Source organism: Conger conger, chromosome 13 (assembly GCF_963514075.1).
Source record: "Conger conger chromosome 13, fConCon1.1, whole genome shotgun sequence".
NCBI lineage: Eukaryota > Metazoa > Chordata > Actinopteri > Anguilliformes > Congridae > Conger > Conger conger.
Window position 1 is genome coordinate 31,176,047 of NC_083772.1, and position 12,688 is coordinate 31,188,734.

General features: G+C 46.1%; 1 protein-coding gene across 1 annotated transcript in view; it reads left to right on the forward strand.

Annotated features, from left to right (window-relative positions):
• Nucleotides 1-12,688, forward strand: part of megf6 (multiple EGF like domains 6) — a 58,635-nt gene that overhangs the window by 22,628 nt on the left and 23,319 nt on the right. The window contains exons 6-12 of the mRNA XM_061216531.1: nt 6,471-6,593; nt 9,269-9,391; nt 10,176-10,301; nt 10,538-10,660; nt 11,148-11,270; nt 11,394-11,531; nt 12,084-12,206. Coding sequence (XP_061072515.1) covers nt 6,471-6,593; nt 9,269-9,391; nt 10,176-10,301; nt 10,538-10,660; nt 11,148-11,270; nt 11,394-11,531; nt 12,084-12,206 — 879 coding nt within the window. The remainder of the gene's footprint in view (nt 1-6,470; nt 6,594-9,268; nt 9,392-10,175; nt 10,302-10,537; nt 10,661-11,147; nt 11,271-11,393; nt 11,532-12,083; nt 12,207-12,688) is intronic.

The following is a 12,688-nucleotide window of genomic DNA, read 5'->3' on the forward strand; positions in this document are numbered from 1 at the left end:
TGGGTGGGGGACTGAGATTGTTTCATTTGGTGTAAGATTCATTTGGGTGGCGTAACAGTATGAATGCGTGTGTATCATGCTCAAAGTGTGAGAGGTGGCAACCCTGCACACGCTGCAATTACGTCACTGCATCCTACAGCAGTGTGTGGTTCTGAAGCATTTACTCATCTGCTATATCCCTCTCAAATATATCACAGCAACAACATGGGAGAAGTCATAGCAAAGGATTTGAATTGTAGACACTTAGGGTTAGGGTTTATAAAAGAGCGGAGGAATGCACTGGCCTCTAAGTTCATTAACTGCGCTGATTAACTGCATTCGGTGCGGCGAGCTTCAGAGGAATCAAACTCTTCACTTCCTTCCTGGATCAACGGACCCCTTCTGCCGAAGGGGCTGATCCGCATGCAGATATTAATGAAACACACTGGGATACAATCCCTTGTCACCACTCCTCTCTGGAGTTTTTATGTTTTGAGGAAAAACATGAACTACCTTTCCCTTTCTGGTATTAAGACCTCATTAGTCTTGTCTTCAGTCAGCTGTCTAATTGGATCAAAGACCCCATCTCTGTGAGCAGGGTCACAGGGTGACTGCCGGCGGTACATGTGACATCTGAACGAAGAGTTAATGAGAAACCAGGAAAACAGAGTCTGGCCCGGACTCCTCAGATGCACACCTTCAGCTGCGTTTCCCACCAGGCAGTACAGTCACAATGACAGGCTTGCTTTTGTACAAGGAAACACCACTGTAATCACCTAATCACCCAATTACCTCCATTCTGTTTCTGACAGGCCTGCAAGTCCTGGGAAACCAAGCATGGGTGTGGCCTGTAATTGTGATGTCACGGCGACCCATCCTTGGTTTCTGAGGCTTTGTGGAGTGGCTCACCGTTCTCATCTTATTCCATTTCCAGTTCCACTTCTCTGTTCACCAGTGTGTCAAGCCAGTGAATGCTGATGTTATAAATTAGACCAAGTACTTGCTAAGGTTTGTTTTGGACAACGTTCTGTGTGTTGGAGAACCCATTAATAGGCAAACTACTTTATTCCCTTTCTGTAATTCTGATCTGAGGATATAGGGTGACCCAGTCTTTGAAACAGATTCATTTGCAAACAAAACCCTGAAACAATTATAGGAGTGCTTAGATTACAAGATAACATACACATTTTTAACAGAGGAAGTATAGCTGACTGCAGCTCTCACACACGAGACAACAGGCGTCTTCATAGATGGATGGTTTTATCCTTCAGAGACACATCTGCTCTTACTCCAGCCGGCCTGCTCCGTCCTACCAACCACAGCCAGTAGAGCGTTTAGCCCAGTCCTGTAAACCGCTCTCTGACCTCAGGCATCGTCCCATCTTGCTTTAAACACACGGTGGATCAGCCAAGCCAAACCTCAATAACTTCCGCACCATCTTCCATTTAGTCCTGGGAAACACACAACTCCAAAATAACGTCTTTGAAAAGTTCCAATCTGGCTTCAGAACCCTTCACAGTACTGAATCTGCCCTTCTTAAAGTCCAAATGACTTACTTTTGTTGGCTGACTCCATTTTAGTTTTGTTGGACCTAAATGCTACCTTTGACACGGTCAACCATGATATCCTAATCGATCGGATTGAGCATACGGTGGGCATTCAAGGCACTGCCTTATAGTGCTTAACCTCTTATTGAAAGAATAGAACCTTCTCAGTCAGAATCAAAAGTTTCTCATCCTCCTCTGCTCCAAGTCTATGAGGGGTCCCCCAGGGTTCAATTTTAGGGCCTATTCTTTTCTGCCTATACATGCTCACCCTTGCTTCTATTGTGGAGAAATACAATATTTATTTCCATTCTTATGTGGACGATATTAAGCTGTATCTTCCTTTGAAAGCAAATGACAAGTGTTCTCTTAAGAGCCTGTCTGATTGTCCTGCTGACATCAAAGACCGTATGGCTGGGAACTTTCTCCAGTTACATGAAAGTAATAGGGAGGTGATCCGTTTTCCCCTGCCTGACACTCCTAGAGGTGTCTCTATTGACCTAGGGCCCCTGTCCCCCATGGCAAAAACCTTGGTGTCATATTTGATTCCCCTTTACATCTGATAAATACATACATCATAAAAGATAAGCCCTTCCTTTCATTACACAACTTGGAAATATTTATTCACACATTCATATCATCTGGCCTCGACTACTGTAATTCCCTGTACTTTGGTCTTAGCCAGACATCTCTCCACCACCTGCAGCTAGTACAAGATGCTGCTGCAATGCTTTTAACTGGTATGTCAAAACAAGACCACATCGCACTAATTCTCGTTTCTGCACTGGCTCCCTGTTCATTTTTGGGTTTATTTTTAAATGTTGTTGAGGCCGCTCTGAGACTGGGGAACAAACTGCCTCTTTATGAGGTCTGAACCCTCCATATACTCCTTACCATATCGGCTCAAATCCCACTTCTTTTCCCTAGCTTTTAATTCCACAAACAGCCTTTGTTGTTGTCTTTGAGTCATCTTTGCGTATGATTAGTTCAGTGTTGCATATTTTGTTTATTATTATTGTTTTCCTGTATATTATTATTGTTTTCTCCCCTTTGGCCGAAGGTAGTCATTTTAAGTGTGCTTTATATATAAATGTGACTTTACTGAAACCAGCGCTGCTCAAAGTAAGTGAGTGTCATACTGAGACTGGTCTACTCTCAGAAACCAGGTATTAACAACAGCTATAAGGCATGTCCCCTTGCCTCTGTTGGGAATTCAACAATCAATAATTTCAATCTCAGCACCAGGAGAGAGGTGAGGACTTTCTTATTTCCTCTTCAGAAGTTTTTCTGACTGGGGGGAGAGAGCGCAGGCATGGAGGTACATCACAGGACTGTAAATCTGGGGGGACAACTTTATGTTTCTGGCTGCACGCCCGCCTCTGTTCTTTCAGATTGATGGATTTCTTTTATTTTCTCGCTGTCTTGGCTCCCCTCTAAAACACTAACTCTGGTGTGCCTCACTGATCAAACTCACTGGCCAGTGGAGTCCTGGAAAAAACTGTGGTTCTTTTTGAGACACTGGTTTGTGTGATTTGATTTTTTTTAAGTCAAATGTTGTAACTCCTTAAGTCTCACTGGCTCAGGGCTGGCCCAGTGATATATATATATATTTTTTTCAGCCAGCAATTTTCAATCACTATGGTAACAGGATATACCGTTTTAAAATTGTGTTAAAATTCACGGTTCTATCTGTATGAACTATTTTAACATGCCATTGTTTTAGCGATAACAGTTCCTTATTTTGCAACATGTGGGGGGGGACCTCACCTTCTCTGCATTTTGGAAATCCACATACTACAAGAAATAAGGTAATGTCAGTGTCCTTTTCACAACAAGCAGCGGACCAAATGCATAATAGTTTCTCATTCTAAAAATGTGCTAACTCTGACAAACTCTGTTGTTGTCCATTGTTGTCTGTTTCGCCGTTGTATACTTCTACAAAAGTACTTGTACATAGGAATGCTATTATCTACATTTTGTATAGGTTCTCACGATGAGCCCAAGTACACCTGCCTCTGAACAGTATTTGGAATTTAGTTGTGGAGAAAATACATTACCCCCTACCATGTGTTAGAAAATTCAGTATAAATTCAGCTCATCAAAGAACCGACTACGGGCATGTTATTGAAGTAACGACTAAAAATTATTTTAGCTAATGACAAAACTGTAGCATTTTCTGTTGTGCTTCCGCAAAAACAGTTCTTGAGATTTTATGGCAAAAACGGTTGATGTTCTTGTGTGTGGAAAAGTGTGAGTAACTGTGTTAAATGCAGCATTCATCAGTTTCATAGGGCTTGTCCCGGGTCATGACTTGGTTATGTATTTTGAGTTTTTTGTTTGTGATACACTGCTTCAGCTGTTGTGCAGAGGATGGGGAAGTGGAGCTAGAGACTGGCTGATTATATTTAGCCAGCACATAGGGTGAATAAACAATTTGGAAGCCACTTAAAACCATAAAATCAAAAACATGAAAGGAGCTTATGCATGGCTTCCTGGGGCACAGCGACATAAAAATCCAACTGGATGTTTCTATTGTTTTTCATAATTAACACAACAGAAATAGCAACTACTGAATTTTAATCTCATTTGTTTACTTGATGTCTAAAGTTGATCAATAGTAATATATGCATATGGTTGTACAAAGTTAACAGAGACTGATAATTTGGTTATTTGCTTATATCAAGGTATTGTTGGATCACGTTTTTGGTGCCATAACCTACTGTCTTACTGTAAGTACTGTGGAAGTCATCTCCTCATGCAAAGACAGTACAGTAATTTATACTGGCAGGAAAATTTACGAGCCGATTTTTTTCACCAGACTCATCCTGTTCTTGGCATCTCTGGTTGAACGTTTGGCTTGTCTGAACACCAAGAGCTGCTGTTCGGCAATCATTTCTATTTCTATCCAGGCTATTGTGGACTTCAGTATTCACGGTTTTTCTCCAGTTTGCTTGGCATTAATTGTGAAATCTCTCAGAGCAATTCCCCCAGAAACACCTGGGGAATTCTAGCTTTTCTTCCATATAAATAAACAACGTTCGTGGAAGTCTGGCATGTCCGTTTGTCAATTGATTCCACAGAACTGAGGTTTTTAATGCACAACTACTGGATACTAAATCCATTTTCACTGTGACTTGGAAAACAAATAGTGAGTGATGGAGTTACAGTAGCTGTCAACAGTGGCCCCATGAAAACCGCACTGATTTAGTGCAGTCAGGGCCAGTTTAAAAAAAATTTGCTTTATTTCTTTACACAGTGACTGTAAATATCTGAATATACACCGATGGGCCAAAACATTATGACTGTCTAATGTGCTGTTGGTCCTCCGTGTGTGGCCAAAACACCTCCAGGCATGGACTCTACAAGACCTCTGAAGGTGTCCTGTGGCATCTTGCACCAAGACATTAGCAGCAGATCCTTTAAGTCCTGTAAGACTAACATATCATCTAATATATACCAGACCTTGACATGTGCCGTTGTGACGAGATAATCATTTGCATTCAAGCGAATCAACATTATTTGCTTCACCTGTGAGTGGTCATAATGCTTTGGCTCATTGATGTACAGTATATTGAGACTGCATACAGATATCTGTACATTGAGAATGATAATTGAAATAATACGGCTATCACCATCTCTGTATTCAGTGACACAGTTACCAGCTATTTCACAGGCCTGCCCATATTGTTACTCATTTGGCTTTCAAGTAATGAGAAATGCCTACTGCACGCTGACCTGCTGAATCTCCTCTTGCTTCTGGTAGTGCAGCCTTTGTGCTTGCATTTCATGGGCACAGTTGCCATCAGCCATGTTGTTGGGCCTGATACAGGGGGTAAAACAGCACCAGCCTTCTGTCACCCACAGTCACATGACCAGCTGGTAGGCCTGGATGTTGGGTCTCTTCTGCGGTTCCAGTAGAACCTGCTTTGCTGTTCTTTGTCTGAATCATCTTTCATATTCTGTCCCTTTCAGATTTCAAATCAAACTGACGATAACAAACTGAAAGAGCGGGCACAGTTTTTAATTTTGCTTCCTCACTGTGCTGAGCTGGTGAACCTGTCAGACTGTACATCAGATAGTGTCAGGGAGAGACAAAGGCCCCCAGTAACTACAGCCACACCAGCCTGGGGAAGGAGGAAATGTTCTGGAAGTACGAAAAGAGCACTGTAAAGGTTCAGCTTTAGGGCTCAGTCAACTGTGGCCATTAAAAGTGCCCGAGAGTTAGCCCCTGCCACTGAGGAACCTCACTGCTGTCTCCAGAGCTCCACTCAATTCAAATGCAAACCACCGCGGCATTAGCGCCGAGCTTGTTTTCGGTGCTTCATTGTGTTGCTCATGTTTTATGACCTAAGACGGAGGGTCAGAGTCCACGAGCACCTGAAACCCTCCCCCCTCCCCGAGCGCATGTGACCGCTCCACAGCAGCCCATATTTACGGCTGAGCCCGGCGCTCTCCCGAGTCTGCGGGTCATTACCACAGCGCTTTTATTAGGGCCTGTAACGTTTGTGGGTCGTACCCGGGAGCTCAGAATACACAGGACAAAGGCCATGAAAGCTTGCATCCTGCAGGAGGGGACTGACACACTCAGCTCTCCACAGAAAGGAAACAAGCAGAACACTGAGCAGTGCTTTCAGTCAGAAAGAAACACGAGTGCTTGATTTGCCATTGTTTGATAAGGTTGCTTTTCAGTGTGGGCAGCCTGTAGCCTAGTGGCTAAGGTACATGACTGGGACCCAGAAAGGCTGGTGGTTCAAGCCCCGGTGTAGCCACAATAAGATCTACATAGCTATTGGGTCCTTGAGCAAGGCCCTTAACCCCACATTGCTCCTGGGGGGATTGTCCCCTGCCTAGTCTAATGAACTGTAAGTTGCTTAGGATAAAAGCTTCAGCTAGATAACACATTATTGTTTTTCTATCTTATGTGACTCTCTCTGTCTCTCCCCGCAGATGTCAACGAATGTACGGTGGACAACGGAGGCTGTGGGGGTCAGTGCTGCAACACCATCGGCAGCTTCTACTGCAAGTGTCCCGCGGGCCAGCGGCTTGGCCAGGACGGCAAAGCATGCCAGGGTAATTCCTCATTCCCATGATCCTCTGGGAGATCTGCCACAGTAGCCACAGATGATATACAGCAAGTGATGGAGATGAGTTCACAGTGCTGCATTGATAGACTCCTTCATGCAGACTCCTCGCAGCGTAGTGATTTGTGTTATTCCTCCCACCCTTCGTATAACCACATGCTGAGTTGTGTGAACACCCTGCTTGCTTGCATCAATAACTGCATGGTGAATTGTGTAGTGCCTAAAGCCTGAGAAACAGCATTGAGAATTCGCTGTGTTGGCTTTATGTGCCGAGGTCCAGTTGCCTACAGGGACAGCAGGTTGTGAACAGGTGGCCTGGCCCAGGAGACCGGCACTCCAAACACAGGTGCAGGGGGAAGTGACTGGGGGAGAACTGAAACGGGGTGTCTGAGAAACATCTAAGGTTCACACGAAGCACACCGGTAACCTAGGTAATTCAAGATAAGCATTTCATTTTTGAAGAATGTGGTCTCGCTCCCTCTGTCTGCCTGCAATCGCTTGTAATGACAGAGGTCACCCTGGAGGGTGAGGAGACGGCAGAGGAGCCCCAGGTGGGGGTGCGGGAGACCCCACCGTACAGTCCCGGCCGCCTCTCAGCACCGGGGTCGTCATGGTGTCACCGCTTAATGTGCTAACCACATGCACACTGCTCCTGGCCTGACTCAGTCTCCGCAGAGACAGGCAGACATGAAACAGGCAGCCTGATGTGAAAGAGACCCTTTGTGGCCCTTGGAGAGTCTTCATGTGAGAAACCCAGTGTGAGTGCTGCTACGCACCTCATTTCGCATTACTGCGCAGATACGACAGCTACAACCAAAAACCTAATGTTCATGCAAACCCATGATTCTTGATATTCATACAGTCCCTGCATCATCGTCCCTCTGACCTGGCCTTTTACAAGGCTGTTGCATTCTTGTTTTTCTAATAATAATTTGGTCAAAATTGGGTCTGAAATTTGGGAATCCGGTCTCTACATCACACAAGTCATCTGTAATGTAATTCTGATGTAGTCGTAGACATAACATCTGACAAACAGTTTAAACATACTTTCTGTTCAACTCACTAAAGCTCAATAGATATGATGCAATAGTTTGAACACCTATTTAAATTAAAGCTCCACGTTCATTAAAACAGATATTGTTGCTGATTTTGTGATGCCAGTACTCATTTACGGACTGCTATAATCTTGGAGTGTAAGTGGTGGGATGTCCCCTTATTTCTGCGGCAGTTATGTGTCCAGTCAGTTAAAAGGTGTTGTAGTACGAAGGAGAATATTTTCTTCCACAGCTTTCAGTCAAAAATGCAAGCCTCTGTAAAGTGTGTTTAAATGTGCAGTAAGATGGACCCGACCCAGGACTGGGCTTTCCGCTTCGATGATATTAGACATGACTGGCTGTAACCCCAGACACCTGGTGCCTGGACCAAAGACCTTTCTCCAGACATTGGCTTGGAAAACTTTCCAGCCCTGCGACCCTGCTTTTCAGTTAATTACAGAGCAGGACATTCTCACCAGAGCTCTGTGACCAGGGTAGGTGGGGGTCAGATGGGAATGGGGAGTTGGGGGTGTCAAGCTGACTCATCTTCCCAATGTGCAAAGAAGGCATTTGCATCCGGACATCCAGGAAGAGCACGGAGAGCAGTCTCGTTCCGATTTCTTTCCCAGATGTGAGGTTTACTGTCATTATCGATGGATGACTGAATGAGCATTCAGGTCCCTTCAGGGGCTGGAGGTTGGGTGTTGGGGGTGGGTCGCTGGTGGTTGGTGGTAGTAACTAAGGCTCTTTGGAGATAGTCTGGCTGCACTTACAGTACCTCCCCAGGGGAGGGCACACTTCCTCATTTTCCTTTCTTCTCAGAGTGCACACTGACCACATTGTTGTCATAGAATTTATTAGTGAACAGGGGCTTGTCTAATCCATCTTGGTGAATATTAGCGTTTCACTGTTAATGGGTGCCTTAACTACCCTGTGCCAAAGCTGAATGTGGAAACACATAAAGCACCAATAAAGCACATCACATTTTGACATTCTCTGTGTGAACTCCAGGAGGTCTTTCAGCCAAATAAACACACTTTCATCAGCCCGCAAAAATGCTGCACAGCACCGACCACAAACGAATGAGCAAGGTTGTCTGAGCCTTTAACCGCGCCGAGCAAGGATAAATGTGACGCAATAATAGCAAACAGGCTCCCAAAATGTCTTCTTTTCTGAAAATAATGCCTTTGTACAGCAGAATGAACCAAACTTTCATTTTATTTCTGTTCCAACTCACAGAGAACAAAGAGGAGACCATTTTTCTTCATGATTGATGGCTATAAAACCTTTAATATTGTAGTAGTTTGAAACGGCCTTCTCTGTGCCCCTGGCAGGGCTAACAGAGCACCAACACCTGAAAGCTACATAATTTTGTGTGAGATCATGCCATTCTCTGCAGTGAGATGTGTGTGTGTCTCAGTGGGATAAGGAAGATGAAGAATATCTTACAAATGAAGAGTGGGACTGCAGACATCTCTCTCTCCCTCTTTCTTTCTCCCCATCTACCTTTCTTTCTCTCCCCATCTCTCTCCTTCTCTTTCTCTCTCCCCATCTCTCCTTCTCTCTCCCTCCCTCTCCCCATCTTTCTCCTTCTCTCTCTCTCCCCATCTCTCTCTCTCTCTCCACACAGATGAGGACGAGTGTGAGGAGCTGAACGGAGGCTGCCAGCAGACCTGTTTGAACACGGTCGGGTCGTTCTCCTGCGAATGCAGCGAGGGCTTCCGCCTGCACACTGACGCCCGCACATGCATCGGTGAGCAACTGTCCACCCAAACCCCAACAAATCACCCAACAACAGATCTGTGAGCCAGTATCCAATGGAGCATGTTCTATGAGTTTGCAGCCTTAATCCTGTTCTAAAAACCAGAACGTCCAACTGAGGGTGAAAATACTTCCACCCTGATGCCCTGCTGCTATGGCACCTCGTATCAGAGCAGCAGCCTGGGAAACAGACAGGCCGAGGGGGCACCACAGGGGGAGCAGTGGGGCACGAGTCCAATGAACACCGGGAGCATGGCATCTGCTCAAAGCATTACAGCCGCTTCCCATGAATCATACAGTCGGGTTTAATGTTTTCCAGTCTCTGAGGAAACTGCCGGGTGAGAAGACGGTGGGTGCCTAAGGTGATGTTGGGGGGTGGTGCGGGGGTATAATTTGTGAGTCTGCTGAAGTCATCACTATATTTAGAACCTCTTCCTCAGTTACAGTCAGTGTGTTTCATTGCGTTTGACATTATGGTGCTCTCCTTGGGGGCAGCTCTGGCTTATTCAGCATGTCAATACATTACTTTGTATAAGCAGAATGAAATTAAGTTAAAAAAACAATATCCATTTACGATGTGCTCACACGCACTGCTGAACATTCTGCATGGGACTACATGGAAACCCACCTCATTCTCCAGCAGGACAGAGTGAAATCTGCCCTGCACTCCTGTCCCATGATAAAATAACCCCACCGGTGTTTCCCCTGCTATTTTTGCTCAGGCTATTCTGTGTTTTGCGTTACACATGCAAGTATTTCTGCCTTTTCCCTCGTAGCGGTGAACTCCTGCTCTGTGAAAAATGGCGGCTGTGAGCACCGGTGTCTGGACATGGGGAACGACCACTACAAGTGTGAGTGTCGACGGAACTACCAGCTGAAGAGAGACGGCAAGCACTGCGAGTGTGAGTACCCCCCTACCCCTCAAATCTTTTGGCCGCCAGGGTCACTAGAGCCTTGCCCCTCAGACCCAGCCTGGAGACATTGCATTTCTAGCTGCAATGAAAGCACTCTGGTCTACAGTGTGGCATGGAGTGTATGGAGAAATAATACTCTACTGTAAATAATAAAGGTTAGTTACCGTGGCTGTTGTGTGTGAGGAGGGTAGCTGACTGCCCTCTCTGTGGTTTTGGGGCTGCAGTGAAGGACCCCTGTGTGTATAGCAATGGGGACTGTGCACAGCACTGCAGCAGTGAGGACGGCCTGGCTGTGTGCAGCTGCAGCTCTGGGTACAGGCTGGCCTCCGACCGCAAAGGCTGTGAAGGTACACACACACGCACGTTAGCTCACATACACTCTCTCCAAATCTGCCTGCTTCACACCCTGTCAACAAACACACACACATACACATACACATACACTCTAAGGTCAGGTCTTCATACTATACTTTTTAGTGAACACCATACCAGCCCCCTTGAGACTGCATTGGGGCTTTCTGGCACACCTCACCTTTTTTTCCCTCGTACAAGGGGACATTTCATAGTGAAATAATTTTATTAAACCAGCATGTAAACACTTATCTTTAATGGGGGCTTAGCTTAAACCATTTACCTTAATGCCTGTTTATACTCTGTGACTACAACACATTAGCATAAACATGGTATCCATCATCTCGGTGCCTTAATTCCAGGAGATTAAAACCAGGGCTTTATAACTTAGCGTGACTCTGACCGGGTTACTGCCCTGATGTTAGCCGGGGGGAGCGTGTGTCTGTTGGAGTCTTGTGTGTCCTGAGAGTAACTCTTTTCCAGACATCGATGAGTGCAGCTCAGGGCAGGCGCGATGCGCGCATCGCTGCGTCAACATCCCGGGCTCCTTCAGCTGCGTCTGCAACCCCGGGTTCGAGCTGGGAGCCGACGGGAAACAGTGCTACCGTGAGTACGCCCCTCGGCGGTCGGCCCTGCGGGGCCCGGCTCGGCGAGCGCGAGACGCCGTGTGACACGAGCGCACCACGCCGCCGCCGGCTCTCAGGGTCCGCCTGCCGCTCTGCCCCCCAGGCATCGAGATGGAGATCATCAACAGCTGCGAGAAGAGCAACGGGGGCTGCTCCCACCACTGCGAGCACACCACCAACGGCCCCCTCTGCTCCTGCAACCACGGCTACCAGCTGACCGCCGACAGGAAGAGCTGCGTAGGTGTGTGATCCCCAAAATGTGGGCAACTCAACCAACTTGCACCACACACCGTCTAAAATCTTTTACATTTTTTAATGTTTTCGTAGGTATCAAGGGGAAATGAAAATACTGAGCTCTATTGGAGTCGGTTATCTGGTTTGAATTCCTTGAAATTTTGTATGCTTCGCTATACTTTGCTTATTTTGGGTGCAGAACACAAATCTGGTGGCCAAAACTTTCTCGCATTTTAAACTTTGACCCGCTGGTGCCACTTTTTGGTGGGCATATCTCCAAAAGTAGAGAGTTCCATTCGCAGAAATGTGATGGACATGCGTCTCTTCCTTTTAGCAGCAAAATATCAAAAACTTTTGTGCAAGGTTATATGTGTGTGAGTATGTGTGTGTGTGAGTGAGGTTATGCGTGTGTGAGTATGTGTATGTGAGTGAGGTTATGCGTGTGTGTGAGTATGTGTGTGTGTGAGTGAGGTTATGCGTGTGTGAGGTTATGCGTTTGTGTATGTGTGTGTGTGAGTGAGGTTACACTTACTCATGAAGCTGCATCCTGTTCCTGCAGACAGTGCTGAGTGTGAGAGTGGAGAGGCCTGCTGCAGCCAGTACTGTAAGAACTACCCCGGGGGGTACGAGTGCAGCTGCAGGGCGGGGTACAGACTCAGCCCCGACGGCTGTGGCTGTGACGGTGAGGGCACCCCATCCAAACCCCAAACACTCCATCCCAAAACACCCCATCCAAACCCCACACACTCCATCCCAAAACACCCCATCCAAACCCCAAATACTCCATCCCAAAACACCCAATCCAAACTCCAAAACACCCCATCAAACCCCAAAACACCCCATCAAACCCCAAAACACCCCACCCCAAAACACATCATCCAAACCCCAAAATACCCCATCCAAACCACAGAACACCCCACCCCAAAACACCCCATCCAAACCCCCAAAACACTCCACCCAAACACCCCATCAAGCACCTCATCCAAACCCCAAAACATTTTCAACAACAACATTTTCAAAAACAATTTCAAGCAAATAGTAACAAGCAAATTCTCCTTGAAATAAAATGGGTAAAAGTCTCATTACAAAACTAAAACAGTTGTTAAAACAGACATTTTTTTTGCAGTGAACCACAGATACTCCACTCATCTTCTTCAGACCACA